The 26,306-nt window shown below is 39.6% G+C and overlaps 1 protein-coding gene across 1 annotated transcript in view; it reads right to left on the bottom strand.

Annotated features, from left to right (window-relative positions):
• Positions 1 to 26,306, bottom strand: part of LOC138746017 (IQ motif and SEC7 domain-containing protein 3-like) — a 124,725-nt gene that overhangs the window by 20,805 nt on the left and 77,614 nt on the right. The window contains exons 10-11 of the mRNA XM_069903692.1: positions 25,557 to 25,718; positions 18,752 to 18,844 (exon numbers count right to left, since the gene is read on the bottom strand). Coding sequence (XP_069759793.1) covers positions 18,752 to 18,844; positions 25,557 to 25,718 — 255 coding nt within the window. The remainder of the gene's footprint in view (positions 1 to 18,751; positions 18,845 to 25,556; positions 25,719 to 26,306) is intronic.

Genomic DNA, 26,306 nt, shown 5'->3' with positions numbered 1-26,306 from the left:
AAAGCTAAGTCTTAGCTGGGACAAAGAGAAACTAATTTCAAATAGTTTAACGTGGTTTCATAATTCCACCTGAGGGGAAGGTGGAATCTCAATTTAAAATTCCATCTATTGCACAGTAATTCAGAGTATGACACAAGGCAAAGAAATCTCATCCTGGATTGTGTTCTTAAATATCTCAAATGGATTTTGAACCATGTTTATTTTTACTCAAAGGTTACTTTAATGAACCTATTGTTTATTTTTCAAAATCCAGTCACCATTATTCACTATTATCAGAACTTTTGCTGAGATCTCCCTCTAAGTAATTAATTTCAAGCCAGCATAACATGATACAATTACTAGTGCAGTAGATAACTCCATTTCTGGATCACTGACAATGAACGATATGACTAGTTTGACCCTGTTCATGCCACTAGAGGTGCTTATTATCTTTGTCCCTTCTCTCCTATATGGATGCAAGACTTGGAGTCTGTACTGATGACAAACAACTGGAGAAATTCCACATGTGCGCTATCCGTTCCATTTTTGGCATCCATTGGTAAGACCATGTCTCCAACCTGGAGGTATTGGGTTGCAGAAAGTCCAGTGGCATTGAGTTCTTGATCATCAGAGCCCAGATGGGGTGGGTGGGACATGTCATCAGGATGGACGACCAGCCTTGCCAGCTGCTGAAGATCAGAAGGAGATCTCAAGGTCGTCCACACAAGTGCTATAAAGATGCTGTGAAGGAAACCCTGCACTACTATGGCATCCTGCCAAGAGAACTAGAAGCTGCAATTGCTGACAGATCCCGTTGGCGAGCCCTGTGCGAAGAAGACAGGCACGGCCAGAAACTGGTGGAAGGCCATAAACGGCGTTGCAGAGCAGCAGCCACAGTACTAACAACAATGACTTCCAGTGTCCCCATTGTGCTAGCCAAGTGGTTCTCAACCCTTTTCTTTCCACTCACATCCCACTTTAAGTATTCCCTATGCCATAGGTGTTCTGTGATTAGTAAGGAATTGCTTAAGGTAGTATGTGAGAGGAAAGAAAAAGGGTTGAAAACAACTGTTGTAATCGTACCTCATTAACTTGTTATGTGCACAGTTTCATAACTCCAAAGGAAATGGGCCAATGATAATTTTTCTCAAGCTAAGTATTTCAGTAACAATTGGGATTCCTTACTAATCACAGAGCACCGATGGCATAGGAATTACTTAAAGTGGTATGTGAGTGGAAAGAAAAAGTTTGAGAATCACTGGGCTAGACTTTACACTTCCAGACTGGGGCTGCAAAGGTGATAAATAATAATACATAAAGTTTTAAGTAAAAATTTAAATAAAAGGTTAAAATTGTAAAAGTAAATGTTGTCTGATGCAACACACAACCCCTTGCGGGCAAACAATCAACCAGCGGAGTGCCCCGCTGTGTCCCACCCACAGTAGCTGTTTGAATAAAGCTGCATTGGAATAAAATTTGTATCTCCAGCATCTGTGATCCCCTATAGGTGCCGGATAATGGGGATTTTACTGTAGATTTATCATTTTAAATAAAAAACTCTCATATTTTTTGTTACTATGAAAGAAGCTCATCATTAGTCCATTTCACAGGGATAATTTCTTCAAAATGGAAACAAATTTCAGGATCGGAATTTGTTTGATAGGGATTTTTCAGTTTTTTTGCAGGTGGAACAGGAGCAAACAATTTGCAATAAGGTTAGGATAAGATAATGATAGGATTGCAATAGAGTTGGTATTGGGGTAAATGACATCATGTTGGCGCAGTACTGTGCAATTTTCTGGCATTCTGGTATTTGTACGAGAGAAATAAAAACTTCCATTCAGGTAATCCTTTTTCCAGCCTGAAGCCATGCATATAATAGAGAGTGATATCCATGTTTAAGATTAATTATTGTTGCAATCCCTGAAGAGTGCACACAGACAAAGTGCCACAAAGGGCAATATGGTAATAGCCTCAAAAAGACAAGGGGAATTAGATTGTAGTTAGGATCAGAGCCTTACTTACCCATTTTTGATCTTGGTTAAGGAATAAATATAAAGGCACACTGTATCAACCTTACCTTGCTCTTCCGAATACTGCTATGATATTGTTTATAACCACTTGAGAAAGCACTTGGGTTCCTTATTACTTGACAGTTTAAGGTATAAAAGAAAGATGTCACAATTCTCTTTCCAAGCTTGTACAATTTAACTCTCATCTGACGTTGACTCTTATTATTTAATTACCAATGTTGCACTAACGTGGATTTCAAACTGCCTCACATGACAGCACAATATATGTAATTTCACAAGATGCCACGACAAGTACACTGGTAAATCTACCAGAAGAAACAAAAGGGATAATTTTAAAATTTGTATTTGCAGAAAGGTAGTTCATCCATTGGGAACTGCACATTAACAATTTAAGCATGTACTTCCCACAATTTTCTCTTTATTAACACAAATAGATGAGTAATTTCAGGCCATGGGGAGTTTTTACACCAAAATTAAATTGATTCTCTGCAGCATATTCACGCCTGTAATATCTGCTGGGATTTTAAAAGAGCACAGATCATCATTAATGCCTAGGTGTTGGTAGAAAGGTGATCAATAAATGGATGTGGCAGCCGCAACAGCAAGTCTATGCTGAAATGTGAAGCCATAAAAACAAAGCCAACCAAGTTTAATCTCCATTTTGGAGCAGGGTATGTCAAGTCCTGGGACTTGACAACCAACCCCAGCATTTCTCAATGTTTCAAATGGTGAAATCTCCTCAGTTTGTCTTGTTCACTATTGTGTGAATCTTGTTAGGGAAAACATGATTACTCATGTGTACAGTAAGTAAAGATGGGATTTATCTGGGCTCTGATCCCAATTACAATCAAATTCTCATTGCCTTTTTCCGAGGCAGATTTGTGCGAATGAACAGTGATGAGATAAATTCTGACATGTTAGTGTATGTGAGCCCGCAGAAAGTCATCACCTTCAGGGCAGCAAATCAAAAACTGGATAAACATGGAATTATGTGTTGGGAACAAGTTCAAACAGAAAAAAAGTCCATATATATATATTTTTTAATGGAATCATTTGGAATTTTCCAGGAATGAAGTAGTTATTCACTCTATGGCTGTTATTTGTCCTTTCACGAGTCTTGTCCTATTTCACTTCAGTCTGCTGAATAAACAAATCTTTCTCATAGAGTTTTACAGCACAAAAACAGGCATTTGTCCATGCCAACCATTGTCTGCCTGAGCTAGTCCCACTTGTTTGCATTTGGCCCATTTCCATGTACCTGTCCAAGTTTCTGTGTGAAAAAGTTGCCCTCAATTCCCTTTTAAATCTTTCCCTTCTTATACATAAGATGGGATAAGTCCTAGCTTATCCATCCTCTTATTATAACTTGAGTCCACTAGCCCTGGTAATTCCCCCTTTCTGCCACTCTTTCCAGCTTAATGACATATTTCCTATAGCTGGGTGACAAGAATCGCAGACAATATTCCATGTGGTCTAACCATTATCTTGTACAGTTAAAACATGACCTCCCATCTCCTGTAATCAGTGCCCTGACAGATTAAGGCCAGCATACCAAACAACTTCTTCTCCACCCTGACCACCTGTGTCACCAAGTCCATGCAACTATGCACCTGTGTCACAGCAGTCTGCATTCACGGACCTTGCGCAGGGCTGTTCACCGCTGGTGACACATCAGTGGCAATGCTCAGCAAATGTTAATGCACAGGCTGGAACGGGGAGCAGAAAGAGCATTGCGGTCACCTGCAGGTCAGGAGCAAATTGAGTGAGGTTTGCAGGAAAGAAGAAAAGATGGTTCGAAGAAATAAAACAACACAGATTCTTTGCTAAAGACAATTCTGCATATTTAGAAGTCAATACCCAATGTTTTTTTGCTCTACAAACTCTCCAGGATGCATTTACTGTGCATCCAACCTGGTTTAACTCACCAAAATGCAACACCTTGCACTTATTGGAGTTATTGAGCAGGACATGTCTCAATGCTATCAGTCTTGCTGCATGGTGAAACAAGGAACTAAAATTGAACACTGCACAACCATCAGGAAACATCAACAGTTCTAGCATAAAAGAGGGGAGGTAATTGAGAAGGCTGTGGAACATGTTTGGGATGGGGAAGAGAAGCTCCTTTGGCAATTACCTAAGGCTAAAAATATTGGTCCCCCAACCATAGATGCCCATTTGCATACCAATGTAGATTTTTCCTTAATTGTCTGATCTTTAAACCTACCCTTAAATGTCATTTTCGTTGCAACATTGGAGGTTATTTGGTCCAATAATCTCTGCCTACCCTCATAGAAATCCCATCAAGCTCATTCCCATGCAACATGCCTAGTAACACATCCCCAATTCTCCCACTGGTCACTGACGATGCATATACAGTAGATAATTAACCTAATGGCCAGCACCTCTTTGGAACGAGGGAGAAGAGCAGAGGGGAACCCACAGGGATGCAGGGAGAATGTGCAAACTCCACACATTCAGTACAGGAATCCAGAAATGAATCCAGGTCGCTGGAGCTTTGAGAGAGCTGAACTGTTTGCAGGACCACCGTTGTCTGATTGTATCACATAGTCACACATGCTACACATAAACCCTTTTTCTGGATCGATGCCCGCTGCTCTGAAGCCAGCTCAACGAGGGAAAAAAAGGTGGACTTACCTTTTATGGAGAAGGCCTACAAGGCTGATACAGTGTTGCTTTTATGGAAAGCGGCGTCGGGAGCCATCCTCTGGAGCTGAGGGTGGCAGGGCGAATGGCGTAGTAGCACCACCTGTCGCCGTGAGGTCAAACATATGTGGCGAGCAATGGCCATCTTCGATACCCATAATCCCTCACATAGCTGGAACCGTTCTGGGAAATGCAGTGTGGTTCCCATTACGTGGGGGATTATGGGTATTGAAGTCAGCCATTGATCCTGCATTAAAAGAGGCTCACCCCACCAGGCTCGGCTGCGGTCTTGTCTGCTTCCTTTAGGCTCGGATTGGTGAAGGAGCGAGAAGCAGAGGAGGAATGGGAAGAGGACATTTCTGGCAGAAGGAGAGGGCTCTGCTTGTGGCTCCTGGGTCGTGGGCTGATGGCGTCATTGTGATGTCATCAGTCCACCCTTTACAGTTGCTTGCAGCGGCAGTGCCTTTATGGATAAGGTAGAGTGACTGTACTTCACCTCTGAATGTACCCTCAGGACTGATTGGAGTCCGTGTGCTCTCGGAGGTTTTTCGGAGGTAGGTTTAGCGATGTAAGGTGAAGAATATCTGGTTTTACACTCATTTATTTCTTCATTATAAAAAGGCTTATAGTCTAAAATTCTCACCTCAGCACTGGAATTCAGGTATTCTTGTTATGTTTGGACTCAACCTATAATTAAGTCTGGAGCTTACTGGTACAGGCAGAAGACATCTTGAACATCAATGAACAGATTATCTGAGAGTACTAATTCCCAATAACATCGCTCTTTAGGAAGTAGCAGCAAAGCACTTTGTAAATAATAATAGGATTAACCAAGGCAAACATGGATTTATGAAAGGAAAATTATGTTTGACACATCTGCTAGTTTTTTGAGGTTGTAACCAGCAGAACAGATGGGGGCAAATCAACTGATGTAAAATATTTGGACTTTAAGGAGGCCAAAATGTATCATTCGTTCACTACTCACTCACACTGACCACAGTAGCAGGCTAGCAAAGGGGTTTGCAGTTAAGAACACAAACAGGAGGCGAGCTGTTGGTGAGTTACTGGCAACTTGAGGTGAAAGGACTCCCGTCAGGCTGCAGGCTGCTGGAGATTGACTCATGAGAACCAGGTATTGGAATTGGGATCTGAGAAGGTGCTGAGGGCAAGAAGTGCTCCCAAAGGATCCTGGGCGCTGAAGACTTCCTCATCCCGTTGGAGGTTTGGATCTGGGCTCGGACTGCTGATGGTTTGAACTGGAGTCATGTGCGGCTGCAGAGGCTGTGGGAACACTGAAGGTGTAACTCTCTTTTGCTTCTCTTTCTCTGACTATAAGGGCCACCGGGCAAATGCTAATGGTGAATCTTTGTCTGCTTTATAACAGACTGAAGGCAATTTCATGTAATATGACATTTCTGTTTTATTACATGACAATAAATTGCATATGCATCTGTACTGTACTCTGGCAAATCTCAAAGTTCTTCAGGCCAGAACTTTGCAAGACCTGTAGATACTATGCTATGGTGGGTTTTTTAAAATCTTCTATTATTGTTGATCTATTGTTCGGCATCAATTTTAAGGACACAATGTGCATTTTATTTTTAAGACTGTAGTTAAGTTCAGGGCCCACCATTCCAGTAGAACAAAAAGGAATCCATTATTTCATGCAATGCACAGCTATGTGACTGTAATTAATCTTAGATGCATCACTTTAAGTTGAAGTTCAAGTTTGCTATTTTATGGCCACTTTTAGCAGTAGGTTAATGACAAACAGAAGTTTAGCAAGTCAACAGAAGACCACAACAATTCTATGAGGCACATACAAGTCTGGTATTAGTCATTTATAGGCTCATTTTTAATCTAGGGCATACAATTTATGAAGGCTGCAAAAGTCAAACCCTTACAAACTAGGTTCACTAAAACAGGCAAAACAAAATACTGCAGTACAAATCAAGTCAACAGTCCATAACGTAAAGCTTTCTCAATTGGAAGCAATAATCATTCTCTTACCATTTTACTCTGTGACTTTTTTTATACCATAGTTCTACTTTTAATTAAAATAATGACTGGATATGGGACAATAATCATACCCTCTTGTTTCATCATTGTAGCTTTCTCCGAACTGAAGTGTAGTTCTTGTTTTACTTATCCTAGCTATATTTCAAAACTGTCAGAAAGTCATTTTTGTACAACATACCTCTCTAATATGTTTTGATTTTGTGGCAGGATTCCACTCAATTTCTTGACTAATTAAATTGCTCAGTGTCCTTTGAGGCAAGCAAAGTAGTCAGTCATTTCAGTTAATAGCGCTGTCATGGTGTGAAAATCAACTCACAACTTGTTGAAATAGTTTATCGATTCTATAAAATAAAAGGAGCTGCCATGCAGGTAATAAACCTTTCTCAGCCCCCCGAGACTTCAATTGCATGGTAGACATCAGTGGAGTGCCCACTTCAGTACGGTACATTTAACCAACCCCACTAAAACTGATTCACTAACCATTTGCCTCATACCATATGCATTTTGACACTATACAATAATAGGCAGCTTTTGCCTACAGATGAATGCCTTAGATTTAGAACATACAAATCCATTCTACAGCTGCCACTCTTTTTCACCTCTACAGATTTCTTTTAGTTTTCCTACTTCCTGTTTGGTATCAGGTAGCAGTTCCACAAGTGCCTGAGAGCATCATTTGTCCACGTCTGAGCTGAAGGTTGTAATGTTGGCTAGTGGGAAGCAATTTTATTTAACCCAGACCTGCATTCACTTGCGTGCACTTTTTAACATGGTGTACATTAATAATCAGATAACAACATAGTTTTCGATCTCTGGCTTGAATCTGTGCACTGTCACAGGTGAGATTTGTCATCTTAGCCATAACTAGGAGATAAAGCTATAGACTTGGTGATGTACCAATGCAATTGAACAACATACGAAGCAGTTATTTATTGAACAGTTTTGAGTTGTTGCTAATTTCAGCAATCATATTGAACAGTTTATTATTATAGAGAGAAAAGTAACAACCAAATGCATTACCTACATTCAGAAATTAGGCTTCCAAATTTTCAAAGAAATATACTAAAAACTATTTAAATATTGAATTGATGGTGCTTATTTGATTATCTTGGGTATATATTATTTTCTGCATGAATTCAGGAGCTCTTATAAATATGGAATTCAATGGAAGTAGAAAGTACCCAACAGGGCAAACACACAGTTCCATTGTGATTTTATTTCGCACAGCTTTTAAGTTCAGAATGAATGGAACAGGCAAGTTCTGACTTATTTCCATTTCTCTTCGCTTTCCAGGCATCATCTGGAATATTTTTCAGCATTGTAACTAAGGACTGGCATCAAGCTCTCCTACCTAAGACAATTTAAAATGACCATTTTTCTGCAAATCAAGACGTTAATTCTCCAAGTATTTTAATGTTAATCTCATGTAACACCAACACTGATCCAACATATAAAATAGAACAGGCATTTGATGAAACATTCTCCGACTGCCTACATGCATAACAATCAAGCTTAACATTAAACCACTTACTTGATTGATATCTCCTCTAGAACCACACACTTTCAGTTCTTATCATCAGCTCAGCATGGCTGTGCATGTCATTTACTACATGCATTAGATTTATCCAAGAAAAACCATGCCTCTACCTCCAAGAAGGACAAGGTCAGCGGGTGTATAAGAACACAACCACTTGCAAGTCCTCCTTGTTTCTTCACAGTCAATGATTCTACATCCTGGAACTTTCTTCCCAGTAGCAGAGTTTAATCATAGTAGAGTCACAAAGTCAGAGACATACAGCATGGAACAAGGCCAACTCGTCCTTGCCAACCAAGTTGCCATTCTTGGCCAGTCCTACGTAAGCTTGAGAAGGTAGATCATCATCATTTTTTCAAGGAAAATTGGGGTGTAGCAACATATATAAGATTTGCCTGTGATGTTCACACCCACAAAATAAAAAAAAAGAAAGCTCAACTTCAAAAGAGCATCCATCTCTATTGTACCAGTGTAGCATTCCCATTTCGAATACTAGACAACAATGCAAATTAGACCATTCAGATCCATTGCTATAGCATTATAGGACTTGATTCCCCAAACTCAGGCCAGTTTGATTGAAAAGCCTGGCGGGGAGCCGAGAAAGGTCTTTACTCCAATTCAATCAAGTCCTCACTGAAAATACGGCTTCCTTCAACTCCTGTGACTCAAACAGTGGTTTTAAAAATACTTGGCATTTAGAACATATAGCATTAAATCTATTCTAGCATTATGACCTAATCTGAAATATCACCATAGTATTGAGGTCATTTTCCAGATGACAATAAATTATGGCTAAAAGGCCATTCTAAAATGAATGTATTCCAAAATTAAGAAATTTAAAAGGAACCTACTGTGCATTTAGCAGTTCTCATCATATCCCAATAAGGTTAATTTTTCAACTGTCGTGTAAATCTCAAGGCTAGTGAGGTACTGCAGAATACAGCAGAAAGACTAGCTTCAATGACAAACGTGAGCAGTAACAGGGCTTTGGTGTACTCTTCAGAATTTCTTGTCAATGTTTATTATATATAGTTCCATTAATTCTCCAGATAATACAATAGAACAGGCTTCATTATTTTGAAGTATTAAAGATTTAATGCATTCAGAATATGGCTGATTTTTTTGTCTTGAAGTTCATCCCTAAATGGTTGCACTAAGTGCACTAAAAATAGACTTAATGGAATGAAATTTGAAAACATAGTACATCATTCTGACATAACTTTCAATGCAAACTTAGCACAACTGTCCAGAGGTGAATATTTGAGCAGATTTGATTTGCTTTCATTCATCTTTGCTCATTGATAGACTCCTGACACAGGCCATCTTTGTCAAATTAACCAAACCTATCAGTTCCATGAGTGGTTCTACTTCCAAGCACATTGAGTTGAACTATTTGCCATTAAATTAAGAGCATCCATGAAAGTCCTTCAACTACTAGGGTACAATTATCAAGGGAGGTAAAAGAAGAACATCTGCAGTGCTGGATAAACTCAATGGATCATGCAGAATCCCTAAAAGGTCTTTGAGGTTTTTGGTTTGAGCCCTTCTTCACAAGTGCCGAATAACAGGCATAGGCTTGAAATAAAATGCAGGGGTGGGGGGGGGGGGGGGGGAACACAGGCTAACAGGTAATCAGTTGATGAAGGTGGGAGGATCGAAGAGAAAGAAAGTGAGGTGATAGTTGTCTAGAGGCTGAGAGATGGTGAATTGGATTAGAATGACTAGGTTCTTGGTAATTGACATAGACATATTGGGCCAAGGCACTTGCTTCAGGTGCTGCATCTCTTTGAATTTAACTCTATAAGTACACGTTATTCTTTCATCCAAGTCATTAATAGTGATTGTAAATAGCTGAGCTCCTGTGCCACCTATGTTAGGTCTGCTTTGTTCATGAATGAGTGAGACAAACACCAGGCTGAGTCGAAATCAGGGTTCTTTGTTCTTTATTACCGGATTGTAACACTTGCGACCAACCAGGTTAGTCGGAGAATGCATTCTGCCGTTATCAGCAAAATGGTGATTTTTTATACCCTTGGATATGTGCTTAGAACATCATCATATCATTACTTGTCCAATGACTAAAACTGTTGCTATCCTTTCCCTGCTAGCTTCCTGCCTCTCAATCCATCAATGTCTCTCTTATCTTGTAAGTACAAGGATGCATTCACATCTTGTTACTGCCCCGTACATTCCCATCTCATGATGTTTTACCTAACAGGAGTACAAGGACACCTCCCCTTCTTGTTACAGCCTTGTACAAGGTAACTCCCTACACATTCCCATCTCATGATGTTTTACCTTACACCTACCAATTAATAATGGCCAATCCAAGGATGACCCATTTACCCAACCTTTGGTTTTCTGTTAATTTTCTATCCATGTCAACATTATACCAAACAAACTCAGCACTCTTATCAATGTAGTGAACTTTTATGAGGCATATTCCTCAAATGCCTTCTGGAAATCCAAATACACCACTTATTCATCCATCTTTTGTTACATTCTCAAAGGACACAAGTAACTTAGTCAAATACAGTTTTCAAAATGTAATCCATTTTGCCTAACTATTTCATCTTTTGCTTCGGAATCTTCTAAATGTTTGTTATTACCTATTGAGTAATGTACTCCAGAATTTTTCAAATGACAAACATGCCTATAGTTTCCTGTTTTCTATCGCTCCTTTTGGAGTTTGTTTGATTATAACCACAATTCATGCCGCAGCTCTTTTAAGACCCAAGAATCCAGCCTACCAGGTTCAGGAAACTTGTATGCCTTTTTTAGATTACCTTTATTTCTCTCTACTCATTGGAATTGGCTTAAATTTCTTCATCTTCATAGTTCCTTGATTACACTGGATAACTAATTTTTTCAAAGGTTTGCTCCTTGGAAAATAAATTGGGGATTACGATAGGCGACTTCAACATGAACACAAAGTTAATTTCAGATCTGCTGCATCACGTAGAAAGTTGTAGAAACATAATATTAACTTTTATTGCATTTAGCATGTTGATGTTGACACATTACTTTAGTTCAACTGACCTAAAAATATTTTGCCACTGATTTTCATTTGTTATCAGCATTTGCTGCCTCCTGTGTCAGTGTCCAACAATAGTCGGCCAGCATTGATAGATTCCAGTTGCCCTGAGAATGCTTTTCCATGCTTGCAATGTCCTGGTGAAACCTTCCATCAATGTTCATCACTGACAGCCCCAAGATCAGCAGGGAAGAAGTCCAAGTGCAAATGCAGAAAATTAATTTTCAAGGGGATGTTGGACTTCATGGTTTTGTATGCTTGAAGTAGACTTAAAATAAAACAGGAAATCACAAAAATAGGTAATATTTAAAAAGAATACATGATATGAAAATTTTAAAGTGATTTCTATGACCATCAGACCAAAATCCATAAAATACACTCAAAAAAGTTCAGGAAGAAAAATCTTTGTTGTCCAGTGTAATAATAATAATTATTATTGGCATGTTTTAGTGGTTTCTACCATGAAGAGTGGAACAAAATTATTTTTGGAATCCTTATCAACTGCCATTTTCCATTTCTGTACAATTAATTATTCCGGAAACAACAAAGGACACCTGCTGTGGCAGAGCCTAAATGCCAATAACCTCATACAAAATCAAATCTGATTAAGCAGCAGATGACAAAGTTTCTCCCCCAGAGGCACTCTGCCTTCTACACCTGAATTGATGACAGTAACAGCAAAGAAGTACTCCTCTGCACCACCATGTCCCCTGATGATCCCATCTAACAATGATGTGCGTGCTGTCTTCAGGAGAGTAAATCTGAGGAAAACGTCTGGCCCGGATGGAGTACCTGGCTAAGTATTAAAAATCCCTGCTGACCAATTTACATCTTCAATATCTCACTCCAGAAGGCCGTGGTCCCACCTGTTTCAAACAGGCATCAATCATACCAGTGCCCAAGAAGAGGGTAGTAACCTGCCTTAAGAGGTTATTGGCATTTAGGCTCTGCCACAGCAGGTGTCCTTTGCTGTTTCCATTTTCATCCGGAATCTCCACCTTGCCCAGGAGATTCTCTTCTCTTTGGCTTGGCTTCGCGGACGAAGATTTATGGAGGGGGTAAAAAGTCCACGTCAGCTGCAGGCTCGTTTGTGGCTGACAAGTCCGATGCGGGACAGGCAGACACGGTTGCAGCGGTTGCAGGGGAAAATTGGTTGGTTGGGGTTGGGTGTTGGGTTTTTCCTCCTTTGCCTTTTGTCAGTGAGGTGGGCTCTGCGGTCTTCTTCAAAGGAGGTTGCTGCCCGCCAAACTGTGAGGCGCCAAGATGCACGGTTTGAGGCGTTATCAGCCCACTGGCGGTGGTCAATGTGGCAGGCACCAAGAGATTTCTTTAGGCAGTCCTTGTACCTTTTCTTTGGTGCACCTCTGTCACGGTGGCCAGTGGAGAGCTCGCCATATAACACGATCTTGGGAAGGCGATGGTCCTCCATTCTGGAGACGTGACCCATCCAGCGCAGCTGGATCTTCAGCAGCGTGGACTCGATGCTATCGACCTCTGCCATCTCGAGTACTTCGACGTTAGGGATGAAAGCGCTCCAATGGATGTTGAGGATGGAGCGGAGACAACGCTGGTGGAAGCGTTCTAGGAGCCGTAAGTGATGCTGGTAGAGGACCCATGATTCGGAGCCGAACAGGAGTGTGGGTATGACAACGGCTCTGTATACGCTTATCTTTGTGAGGTTTTTCAGTTGGTTGTTTTTCCAGACTCTTTTGTGTAGTCTTCCAAAGGCGCTATTTGCCTTGGCAAGTCTGTTGTCTATCTCATTGTCGATCCTTGCATCTGATGAAATGGTGCAGCCGAGATAGCATGGGAAATGACAGTTGATGGCACTTACATCAACATGATGAAGTGTTTTGAAAGGCTGGTGATAAAGCAGATCAGCTCCTGTCAGAGAGGTGACATGGATGCATCCAAGTCTATGGCAGATGCCATCTCACTGGCTCTACACAAGGCCCTGGACACCAAAGGCACATACATCATGATGCTCTTTTATTGCCTACAGTTCGGCATTTAACATCATCGTCCCCTCAAAATTGATCAGCAAACTCCATGTCCTGGGAATTAACACCCCACTGTGTAATTGGATCATGGATTTCCACTATCTACAAATTTTTTTCTTTTACGGTAGCTGGCTGTATAAAAATAGGGATGAGTCTGTATACAGGATGGAGATTAAAAATGTAGCTGAATGGTGAACTAACAACAACCTTGCACTCAATGTCACCAAAATTAAGGAGCTGATTGTTGACTTCAGGCAAGGAAAGCCAGAGGTGTACAATCCAGTGATCATGGGGAATGCGGTGGGGGGGGGGGGGGGGTTGGGTGGGGTCAGAGGTAGAGTGGGTGAGCAAATTTAAGTTCTTGGGAGTCACTATCTTGGAGTATCTTTCCTGAACCCAACATCGTGAAGAAAGCTTCCTCAGGAGTTTGCGGAGGTTTGGTATGGCACCAGAAACCTTGCAAAAGGTAGTGAACCCAGCCCAGGGCATCACAGGCAAAACCCTTCCCACTATTGAGTACGTCTCCAGGAAATGCTGCCCTCGGAGGGCAGCAGTAATAATCAAAGACCCACTGTTAATGCCATCAGGAAAGAGGTATAGGTGCCACAAGACTCACACCACCAGGTTTAGGAACACCTGCTACACCTCCACCATCAGACTCCTCAACAACAAACTCAATCAGGGACTCATTTAAAGACTTACTTGTGCATTTTATTGATTTTCTTTTTGTTGTCTTTGTATTGGACAGTGAATTTGTTTACATTATCTGTTTAAAGTTCTTTTATTTACTTCTTTACGCTGAAAACAGTTTTTTTTTGCACTACCAATTAGAGGTAATTCTGCGGTGCCCGCAGGGAAAAAAAAGGAATCTCAAGGTTGTATGTGATGTCATGTATGTACTCTGACAATAAATCTGAAATCTGAGTTTCATCCTCCAAAGGACCAATGTTTAATTATTCTATTTTGTTCTTTTGAAGCTCTTACAACCCGTCTTTATATTAATTATGTTAACCTTTGCGCTCTGTCATTTTTATGGTTTCTAAAAAGTTCCCAATTCTTCAACCCACCACTAATCTTCATGCATTTCATGCCTTTTCCTTCAATTTGATACTATCCTTAACTTCCTCATTTACACTGACTTCTGTGGACGGTACATCTTTCTCACTGGAACATTTCTTTGTGAGATTTAGGAAATATTACCTTAAGCATGAGACGTTCTGATCATCCATTCTAACTTTTTATCTATTTTTCTGGCCTATTTCAGCCTCATCTTGTTAAAAAAGTTTTAATTTAATTTTAGGACAATGACTCAGTTTTTTCGTCCTCAAAATGAATTTGAAATGGTGCAACAGCATCATGAAACCACATCCACCACTTTCAGAAGGTTCAATTAAGAAACTGTACCAATTAAATTAATAAGTTCAATTTCAGAACAGATTCTACAGCCAGTAATTTTTTTCCTACAACACCGTGTAACTGTGCACATCATCCAAGAACCAGTAAATTTTCGAAGGACCTGACCAGCACAGTTCAAACACTTCTCAAAGTGCTGCTTGACTAAGAGCTACTAATTTTATTGATCTTCCTGATTGAAAAGCAAGCACGATTCGTCTGCAGCAAGGATTTATGAAGGCTGAGTAATCTCTGATTGTAGAGCGTGTTGAAAGAATCAAAGGCTTGTTGATCCAAACCAAGGCTTTTATTAACTAAAAGACTGGAACATATCACATGTAGGTCGACCAGTCCAGAATGACCTGGTCTGGCTAGGAGCAATCCTTTAAGACCTGCCAGTAGGCGTGGCTACGCTCTTAGCCAATCACAGTCATCCCACACTATAATCTATAAATATACACATGGGTGATAGAATCTGTTCTATCACACTGACTAATCTATTTTTGTGCTGACATCACCAGCATAGGAGATAGGGATGTTGCCAATATCAATAATTATAAAGTATTTGATAAGATACAATGCAAGAAATTATTGACAACAATGAAAAGGGCATCAAGTTAATGTGATGGAGATTAATAGCTGGGAGAAATCAGACAGAATTATGAAAAAGAAGCATTCTCTGAAGTGACAGATGAAGGAACAGAGATTTGCTTATCAGAACATTGTAGTGAGTGGAGAACATTAACTTCTGGGCCCCGCACCTTAGAAGAGTCATATTGGCCTTGGAGAGATCAGTGTAAACACATTAAATTAGAAACACTAGCTTCTTACGTTTAGAAAGAGGATAGAAAATTTAAGCAAGGACAAAATTTCTAAAGGTATTTCCTGGAGCAGATATTGGTATAGAGAAATGGCTTGCCCTTCATCTTAAAATAAGAGCTGGTGGATATAAAATCAAAAGCAGTTCTTCATATATAGAGGAGTGGGGATCTGAAACTCCCAAAAATCAGTGGATGTAGTGTTAATTGTCATTTCCAAGGCTGAGATCAATGGATTTTTATTAAGCCCTAGTATGAGGATGAAAGCCAAGTGGAGGAAAGGTACAATCAAAGTCAAACCCAAGGCTGCAATAATCTACATTAGTGACTCTCAGCTGGTGGCACGAAGCTCCACAAAAAAAAATTAAAGCAATCTACCATCCAGGTACAACCACTTCTGTTATTGTTTCTGATATGAGATATTTTCAGATTAATACCCCCAAGCTCATCAGGCTCAAACGATTGTATAGCCTGCTCCTGCTCCTATGTTCCTACAACTGGTATTCAATGCTTCAAATGATTTTATTTTGTAGTCCCACATTAATATAGGCTTCACGAATCAAAATAAATCCTTAGTCATTTGGTCTATTGCTTAGAAAGCAGTGGATGTTGGTAATTCCGGCCATATGCTATAGATTCATTCATACAATTAAACTCTGGATGAGTATTTATTTGTTTAAAGTGAAATGCTATTAAATATATATTTGGAAAGATGCAAAGAGATTATTCATTCACAGAAATTTTGAAACCAATTTAAAAAATGATTTCTGATACTATAGCCTACTTGATAAGTTCTAATAGCTTGGTGTGAACACAGGAGAGTGGGAAGTGCAGATGCAGCACTGCTCCACAGAGTCCTACTGCCCAGTCCTAATGCCAACTGCTCCGTACAAGCCTGTTAAAAGAGCTAACAATATAAATATTTTTTAAATCCTGCAACCTTGGGGTCTGTGCACAAGATATTGGTGTATCAGCGCAGAGCACCAGAAATGGAGGAGAACACTCCACTCTCCCATTCAGAAGGGGAAGCATAGAAGATGACTCTGGCAGTGGACCATCAAGGGCTCAGTGGCTTAAGGACACACACAGGCTGCAGGTTGTTGGCAACTTGCAGTCCAAGGTCTCACTCAGGCTGTTGGCTGCTGGAGACTGGCTCATGGGAACAAGACATCAGAACCGGGGGTCAAGAGGGTGCTGAGAGCAAGAAGGGCTCCCAAAGGTCCTTGGGCACTGAAGACTTCCTGGATTTGGAGCTTGGGTTGATGATGATTTGAAGTGGAGTCTGTGGTTGCAGAGGCCGCGGGTGCACTTGAGGCGAATCCACAGACACTCAGTGTCTCTGAAGGGATTCACTTTTGCTTCTCTTTTTCCTATTAATAGGGGCACTGGGCAATGCTCATGCCGATTATTTCTGCCACGTGTAGGATTATCCATTATCCTTTGCGTTCCTATTAGTCCTTTCCTTTAGTCTTACACAACAGCTCAACTCTTTTGTTTAATTACACAAATCAATCTCTTGCTTGTTCAGGATAATCAGGTCCTATATTATGTGGTAATATCCAAATCCTCTCTGCATTCAGCTGCTTGGCAATTTCCAATATGTTTGCATTAAAATATATTCGTATAAACTAAATTGAAAAAAGATTGGCTCATTTTTTAAAAAAAACTTTTACCTCAGCATTATGACACTTCCCCAATTTCAAAAAAACCTCAATGAATACCAAAACAGTAACATGTACGATTAGATAGAAGAATAGATACTTGAAAATGATGACAAAGATCTAATGCAGTTGAAGGTTTATGCAAATAATAATAGAACAAATATAATGTGGAAGCAAGTTACTGGGCGAAATATAATTGAAGAGCTTCACTGATAAATTACAAAGCATTCATTGGTGATCTCAAGGCAGAGCTGTGTTGATATTTGATAAAAATCAAATTGAATGCCTGCCAACAATATTATAATAACAGCAAGTTATGATAAACTGATTTAACTTAATTTCTAAGAAAGTCCGAGGTAAACCTATGCCTTCCAATGTACAAAACATGCACCGGCAACAACGCAGTAGAAAAGCTAGATGATGAAAATAATCGGTTCCTCAGGGATCCTTTTGTCTTCCTTCACAATGAAAATAAGTCCAGTGACTTATCACTCACAATTTCCTCTATGCACTGCACTCAAACAAAACTTCCCATGCAAATAACTGAAAAAAATGACCCATCTCATGAATAATGCACCTAAATATTCAGACATGAATTTTGCAGTATCAGCTAACTTTCAGTGCACACTGCATCTTGATTGGCAGCTGATTTCTGGCCAGAAGCTGCACTGACAGGTCAATTCCCCACTCTTTGAAGAATGAAATCCTGCCAAGTTCATTTACCTAGTCCTAATTTAAATCTGTTCCGCCAGAGGGTCTCAAACTCAAAGCATTAACTCTGTTTCAAAGATGCTGTTTGAACTGTTGTGTTGCCAGCATTTTTGTTGTTTTTATTTCAGATCTCTGCAAGCTTTTTTAAAAATTTTCAATTCTAATTTAGTACTTGTCTCTCGACATCTCACCTGCTCCAAAAAAGATGATGAGCATTGACAGAAAACTATTTGTCCCAGGGGCTTTTTACTGAATTTGAGCACATCTAGAGATTTAAATAACATTAGATCATTTTGTTTTACTTCAAATCTTAGCTTGCCACATTCCCAAAGAAGAGAATGCTTTCATGTTAATGTGTGTGAGTGCCAAGTGACTATAGTTTGAAGTATAAAGATTACAGAATTGAAACAGGACAGAGAGAAAAAAAATACCGATACAAATCAGAGAAAATGAGAAATCAAATGAATGAAAAAGATCAGAAATTAAAAATAGAAACATCATGGAAAGAGCAGGTGATAGTCTGATACAAAAGAGCAGGTGATAGTCTGATACAAAACATATGAGACAAAAGCATATGTTTCTATTAACTAATTTGATAACCTATATTCAATACAACTTGACTTGTTTACATTTCACCAACTACTCTTTAAAACTTGTGATGTAGCAGCTTCCTATTTTTCTAGGAGGCAAATTTGTAATACAAACTTTGTGGCGATGTGCCTCACTCCAGCTTCAGGCTGCTGCATCCTTCAGGCATGTGGTGAACACATTTTGTGTACCCCAATCATCAACCTGCATTCTTAACATTAGAAAAGTAACTGGCAAACAATGACCTATCATTGAGTTGCTGTTGATATTGTTCTAACTAACTTTATGTCTCTTGAGAGTAAAATTAATCAGTCTGACCTGACGGAGATCCTGGTTTGGTTCGGATGTTAAGCTGAGCTCCACTGTTCTTTGTGGAAGGGATTTTTGATCCCTGTTGCTTTTCAAGCTCCCCTAAAAAAAAAGATAAAACAAGCCATTAATAGGGTATTTATTATCTAATTAAATCTGTTTTACACTACCCCCCACACCCCATTCTTCCAAAACCATGTCTAGCTCCTGGATGCCCAATTCTACCCCTTCCCCATCCAGTTCCATCTTCCCATCACCCACAACCAAATGGGTCCTCTGTCCTCTCCCCTACCATTCCCATCTGTTCACCATCCATCCCTTATCTGGTTCCATTCTTCACTTCCTTTTTTACAATTAGATTCCATATCCTACAACATTTTGTTGTCTCCACATCACCGCCCAGCCTCCGACATTATCTCCAACCTTCCCAATTCCATCTGGCTCTTATCAAACCTTTTTATCCTGGCCCACTCTCACTTGCCAACATCTGCCTCCCTCTTCCTCTCAATCCTGGTTATTCTCCCTTTACACTCTCTGTCCCAACATAGAGCCTTGACCTGAAATGCCAACCATCCATCTGGCTCTGCAGATACTACCTAACCCACTGAATTCCTCAGGCAGTTTTTATTTGCTCCAAATTCCTATATCTGCAGTACCCTGTGTCTACATATTTCTATAAATTATTGTTCTTATAAATTATGATCTGTTATGGATTTGTCAATTTTATCGAGTTTTTCAAGGAAAGGCTGTGGATGTTGTCTACAGGGACTTTAGTAAGGCCTTTGACAAGGTCACACATGGGAGGTTAGTCAGGAAAGTTCAAATGCTGGCTATTCATTGTGAATTAGTGAACTGGATTTGATAATGGCTGGATGGGAGAAGCCAGAGAGAGGTGGATGATTGCTTCTCAGACTGGAGGGCTGTGACTAGTGGTGTACCTCAGGGATCATTGTTTGGACCACTGTTGTTTGTCACCTGTATCAATAATCTATATGATAATGCGGTAAATTTGATCAGCAAGTTTGCAGATGACATTAGGATTAGAGGCGTTGTGGACAGCAAAAAAAGTTTTCAAAGCTTGCAGTGGGATCTGGGCTGGTTGTAAAATGGCAGATGGAATTTAATGCAGACAAGTGTGAGGTGTTAGATTTTGGAAGGACAAACCAAGAAAGGGCATACACAGTGAATGGTAGACCATTGAGGAGTCCAATAGAACAGAGGGATCTGGGAATACAGTTACACAATTCCCTGAAAATGGCATCACAGGTGGATAGGGTTGTAAAGAGAGCTTTTGGCATATTGGCATTCATAAATTAAAGTATTGAATATAGGAGTTGGGATGCTATGGTAAAGTTATATTCTACATTGGTGAGGCCACATTTGGAGTATTGTGTGCCATTTTGGTCATCTAACTACAGGAAAGCTAGCAATGAGGTAGAAAGAGTGCAGAGAGGAAGTGAGTTAAAGGGAAAGGTTAAACAGGTTAGGACTTTAATCCCTGGAGTGTAGAAGTATGAGGGGAGATTTGATAGAGGAATTTAAAATTATGAGGGGAATAGACAGAGTAAATGTAGATAGACTTTTTTCCACTGAAGGTAGGTGAGATACAAACCAGAGGACATGCGTTGAGTGAAAGGGGAAAAGTTTAGGTGGAACATGAGGGGGAACTTCTTCACACAGAAAGTAGTGGGGATGTGGAACTAGCTGAAGTGATGAATCCGGGAGCAATTTTAACATTTCAGAAGAATTTGGACAGGTACATGGATGGGAGAGGTATGGAGGGGTATGGGCTGGGTGCAGGTCAAGAGTCGAGGTAGAAAAATAGGTCGGCACAAACAAGAAAGGCCAAAGGGGCGTGTTTCTGTGCTGTAATGTTCTACGGTTTGTATGCTTATGTAGAAGATAACACATTGCCAAGGAGAAAACCTTATCACTTATTTTCTTATTAATATAAATGGTGTTTGCCTTTGCTTGGCAATACCAAGCATTTTAAAAAAGGTTGAAATAAATTGAGCACTAATGTATGCACTTCTGGAAGAACTAGGCATAGAAAGAATCCAACTTCTCTTTTCTTTTTAAAAATATTTTTATTAACAAAAACCCTTTACAAGGCTCAGATAGTTCAGTGGTTAGAGCACTGGTCTTGTAAACCAGCAGGCATGAGTTCGTTCCTTGCTGGGGCCTCATTTCTGTGAGAGGCGCTGGACAAAGTGGTGACTCTGTCTTCTTTATGGTAGAGGAAGTTAAAGAATTTCAGCTATGTTATGTGATATGACAATAATGGAACCTTTACTAATGAGAACATAAATCAAATCATATACATAACAAATGTAAATTAGAAGCAGAACCATAATTATTACATTAACTTATTTCATTCAGGACATCAAATTCTACAATTATAATAATTAGACAATTAAATTATAACTCGTTCTAGGTCTAAAAATAATATTGAATACAAAAATTATACAAATAATACACCTAAAATTCCCTTAAATATTTTATACTTCTCTGATGATGTGATCATGATGTTCTGACTTTTTCCTTCCTTTTTATTATTAAGACTACTAAGTAAAGAATCCAACCTCAATTCTAGGGCATAAGGAGTGTGCAAAAGAACTGGTGCTTTAAAGAATCTGTTGGAAAAATATAAACTGAGAATTGAAGCATTTCATCAAATACACTTGGTTTTCCCTGGACTCTTCCAATGCTGCTTTCTTTCATATTCCTGATTTTAACCACCTTTTCAATGATGGCCATCTTCTTCTCACTTTAGCCCTCAGGTTTGAGAATGACTTCCTTCCATTCTGGTTTTCTTGTTTCTGGATTTCCTTAGTGAAATGGGAATGGCAAACTCTTCTGCAGGCGGGACAGATGATGACATACATTCAGCTGCTTGACCCTAGTCATTCAAACAATTCTCAAACCTTGTCACCTCTTTCGCACTCCACCTTCATTTTTCATGTTATTTAGAAACAAACGTCTGGCTACCTGTCCTCATACGGTATCAATTGGCTCAGTGTCATAATTTGTTTGGCGTGCCCTTGTGAAGTGCTTTAGGATGCTGATGTTATTTATTGTTCTTTGTATTCAAACTTCCTACCTTGGAAACAACACCAATGCTTTATGTTCGTATGAAATTTATCAATGTGGCATAAAATGGGATACACTTTGACAATTCCTTTAAGAATCCATACATCATGCACGAGTTTGATCGTGCCAGCCTGCTGTCTCTCATTTTCCTTAGAGGAGAGAAGAGATGAAATATAATTTGGAGGGCGGGTGGGTGGGGGGGAAGTATACCAATCTTGATTAACATGAATAATCTGTTAGATGCTTATACAGTTTTCAAAAGCTCTGGTCTCTGCTTTCCAAGTTTGTAAAAGGGTTGCTCGATGCCATCATTATCCAAATCCGAAGCAGAAACTATCATTAAATAAAGGTTTATTCTACAGAATTACCCAGTTTCTTACATGGCTACTGCTCAGCCTTAACAGATTATATCAAGAATGTAATCTTAATATCTCCCATTATTTCTTCAACCTGTCACATTATTCAGAAGAACTTGGATACTGAAAAGATCCATTTATCGTCAGGAGCAAAGTATCATGTGTTTATGTCACAGGTTGACATTAAAAATGGAAGTGTCAGAAATGGAAAACAGCAATGAAACGTGGTGTTAAAATTGAGCAATATATTAGGACTACATCAATAAGGCTTATGGCAACCAACTGAAAAATGTGAATATGTGACTATTACACCCAGATTACCTGCACAAGCAACTCTCAGGATAAACATTTAGATAAATCTTACTCTTATCAGACCACAAACACCTTTTGCTGTTTTTAATCACTTCTACTCTCCATACATTTCATACAGCATCATTGCTCAATGATCCACAGCTACTTTATATTCAAAAGGGTTTCAAATGCATGTTCTAAACATCACATGCAGGCAGCACAAAGTGGCAACACCACACGCCATTTCAACCAACTTGCAAATGTTGGCAGCTACTTTCTTCCAAAGTAATTCTTCAAGAATGAATGAAAATAATTAAAGTTATTTCTGCATTTTCAGTACAGAATACGAACAAAAATGTATGTCATTTAATTTTTCTCTTGGGGAATGTTCTTCAACAAATTGATACAAGGTTTCCCTCTCACTTTGTGTGAGGTTCACTCATTTCAGGATAACATTTTAATGCCTCTGTTATGGGGTATATTATATATTAATATGTCTTTAAAAGAGATAGATTGTGGGGGTTTAGTGTAGGTCACTTCACAAACAGATACTTACACTTCACATTTCATTTAAAATGCAAGAGCTTTGCTGAAAAAGAGATGTCATGTCCACTTTGAAGAATGCCTATGGAGACTTCATAAGTAGGTGTTAATTGGAAGGATGTTGTGGAGTAAATGGATGATTGTCTTTAAAGCAACAGATGGCCAGGCTCAAACTGATTTCAGTGCCAGCAATTTGTCTGGTTGCAGTTTGCTGTTCTAAGAGGAGTCATGTGGTTTTGCAAGTAGAGAGAGAAGAAAGAACCAACAGGATTTCTCTTAGAGAGAGAGAGAGAGAGAGAGAGAGAGAGAGAAGATAGTTCTGCAATGACCTTTGAAGGCTGAAACATGGCAAGCTGGCAACCCGTTGAAATCCCATTTTGAAGATGAGTTGTGAGTTCTGAGTTCAGCCTGTTGAAAATCCCTTGTAGTCCTCACAAGAGGAAATGGCTGGCTAGAGTGTTTCCCCTGAAATAAGGGAAACAAAAGGAACTCTGTGGTGACCTGGAAGAAGAGGTTATCATTTGGAAAACCCATGATAGGGCAAGTTTCTTCAGCAAGACACTGAAGTGACTGATCGTGTCCAATGTGCAACAAATCTCTCTGCGAAATCAACTGGAACCCTGAGCAGTAACAATTTACCTTTAAGCACCAAAGCCTAGTGAAACTTCATAAATATTAAATTCTGTGCACAGTATAAGAATTGCCTGATACCAGTGAACTTGGAAAAGTGAGCAGTGAGATTGGACTGTGAATCAAAAAACTTTTCTGAAATTATACACATTACATACACATGTGGTTACAATTAAGTTAATAGTAATATGTTAAAGTTTGATTCTGTTTTTATGTTTAAACAAAATTAAAAGCAACTTTTGTTTAATAACCATTTGTCTTGGTGAATTCTTTAGCTCTGGGATTTGGGGTCCTCAGGACTCATAACAGCCTCCATCCTACAAGAACAGGAATAGGAGTAGGCCACAGCATCTCAAGCCTGTTCCACTAGTCTTTCTCAGCACTACAAGTATCTCAATCCTATTTTCCTTTTCTCTCTAGATATCCTGGTATCACAAAAAAAATCAATCTCAATCAATAGGACAAGTTCCAGATCTTCACTCCTCTTGACATACAACCAGCCTAATCCAATTTTAAACTGTGTTCTCTTGTTCTGAATTCCCATCAGAAGTAGTGTCTCTTGCTTTCTAGAAAACCATTGTCAACACCTCAAATGGATCATTGCCCAACTACCTACTCTTGATGACAACAAGTCAGCATGTCTTCACACTTCTGCTCTTTAAACTTTCCTATCATTCTAGTAACTCTGAGCTCCATCCCTTCCAAAATAAGGGTTTCTTCCCTGTGCTTTGATGCCCTAAGCTGCATACACAGCAAAAGTTGGAGCCTGTCTAAAGGTTTGTGGGATTTCAGCTCTTTTTTGCAAGTGGCTTGAAATGAAGCTTTTCCCATTATTTAAGAACTTGTGCTTCAGCTTCCAGTTACTTGTGCAGATGCACACTCAAGTATTTTGGCTCATCAATAGCTGTTAGTCCGACACCATTGACATAAGGTTCAGATTTGTCTTCTCAAATTCTTTTAAATTCTCTTAGATACCAAAACCAAGGAGCTGATTGTTGACTTCAGGAAGGGAAAACCAGAGATGTATGATCCAGTGATCATTGGGGGATCAGAGGTGGAGAGGGTGAGCAAATTTAAGTTCTTGGGAGGATCTTTCCTGGACCTAACACACCAATGGCACCATGAAGAAAGCACGTTAGTGCCTCTACTTCCTCAGGAGTTTGGGGAGGTTTGGTATGGCATTAGAAATCCTGGCATATTTCTACAGGTGTATGGTGGAAAATGTGCTGATCGGCTGCATCACAGTCTGGTATGGGGACACCGATACACCTGGGTGCAGTGGGCACAGCCCAGGACATCTCAGGCAAAACCCTCCTCACTATTGAGAACATTGCTGTCAGAGAGCAGCAGCAATCATCAAGGATCCACACCACCCAGCACACACTCTGTTTTTGCTCTTCCATCAGGAAGAGGTACAAGTGCCATAAGGCTCGCACCACCAGGTTCAGGAACAGCTGCTACCCTTCCATCCTCAACAACAACAGCACATTAGAAAACAGTAAACCATTTGATCATTCAGAAGGAAGATTTAAAAGTCTGAATTATCTCGGCAGACTTCCTGTCCAATTCAATTTTCTAATATCATGTAAATATTTGAAGAGCATCTACAAATTCTTTATAAACATTACAGTACTTCTTAAAATGTTATTTTCTTTCAAACCCACATAAAAATACGTTTGCACTGGCATATTGTTTTCATGCAGAACTGGACACACTTGAGGATGATGGCTCTCAGCTCCCTCCAAAAATTGTAGTTACAAGAATAATGCAGCTTGACAATCCATGAAATCAACAACTATGATATTTGCAGAACATTAAAGAATTTTCATTTAAATTAATTGTGTTTAATTGTCAGATTAAATTGCTTTGTACAGAAATAAGCACACACAAACAGAGCTACTCACAGTCAATGCGAATTTGCTCCATTTCTGTAACTTCTGCTATTGATTCCTTTAGCTCCTCGACAAACTTCTGGAGTTCCTCTGCGCTTTGAGCACAAAAATTCAGTGTTTGCTTCTTCTCAGAGCCAGACATAGATGAGACCAGGGTGATCCCATGAGGATAAACTAACAGACAAAATACTCAGGAATTAGCCAGGTAAATGTCAATGTTTCCTTTTGTTTTCTGCAGACTAGACTGTACAATTTCTAACCTTGACTTGTGCTGTAAGAAACTAAGCATAAAGTGAACTGCTTGAAGAGAAAGCTCGGGGAAGTGCACTTTGTGCATCTATAAATGTGTTAAAAGGTTACGGTATCTTCAGTGTATGATCTGATGGCAAAGAATAAAAACGGACCAAGAGCACATTCTAATGATTCAGCGTGTAGGGTTACAAGTGCAAAGTTGTCTCCTGACACAGAAGGAACATAAAAGATAGGAATCACAACAGTATAGCACAGGAACAGACCCTTTGGCCCTCCATATCTATACCAACCATGATACCAATATAAACTACTTTCACCTGCCTGCTCATAGCCAAATCCTTCCATTCCCTGCCTCTTCATTTCTATGTCTAAACTCCTCTTATATTATCTGCTTCTATCAGCTTCCCAGGCAGCAAGTTCCAAGCACCTACCATATCTGCCTCATCAATCTCCTTTAAATGTTACTCATCTCACCTTAAACCTATGCCCTTTAGTATTTGATGTTCCTAT

This window comes from Narcine bancroftii, chromosome 11 (genome assembly GCF_036971445.1).
Source record: "Narcine bancroftii isolate sNarBan1 chromosome 11, sNarBan1.hap1, whole genome shotgun sequence".
In the NCBI taxonomy this organism is placed as follows: Eukaryota; Metazoa; Chordata; class Chondrichthyes; order Torpediniformes; family Narcinidae; genus Narcine; species Narcine bancroftii.
Note: the sequence above shows the minus strand (reverse complement) of the source record. Positions and strands in the feature narration are given on the sequence as shown.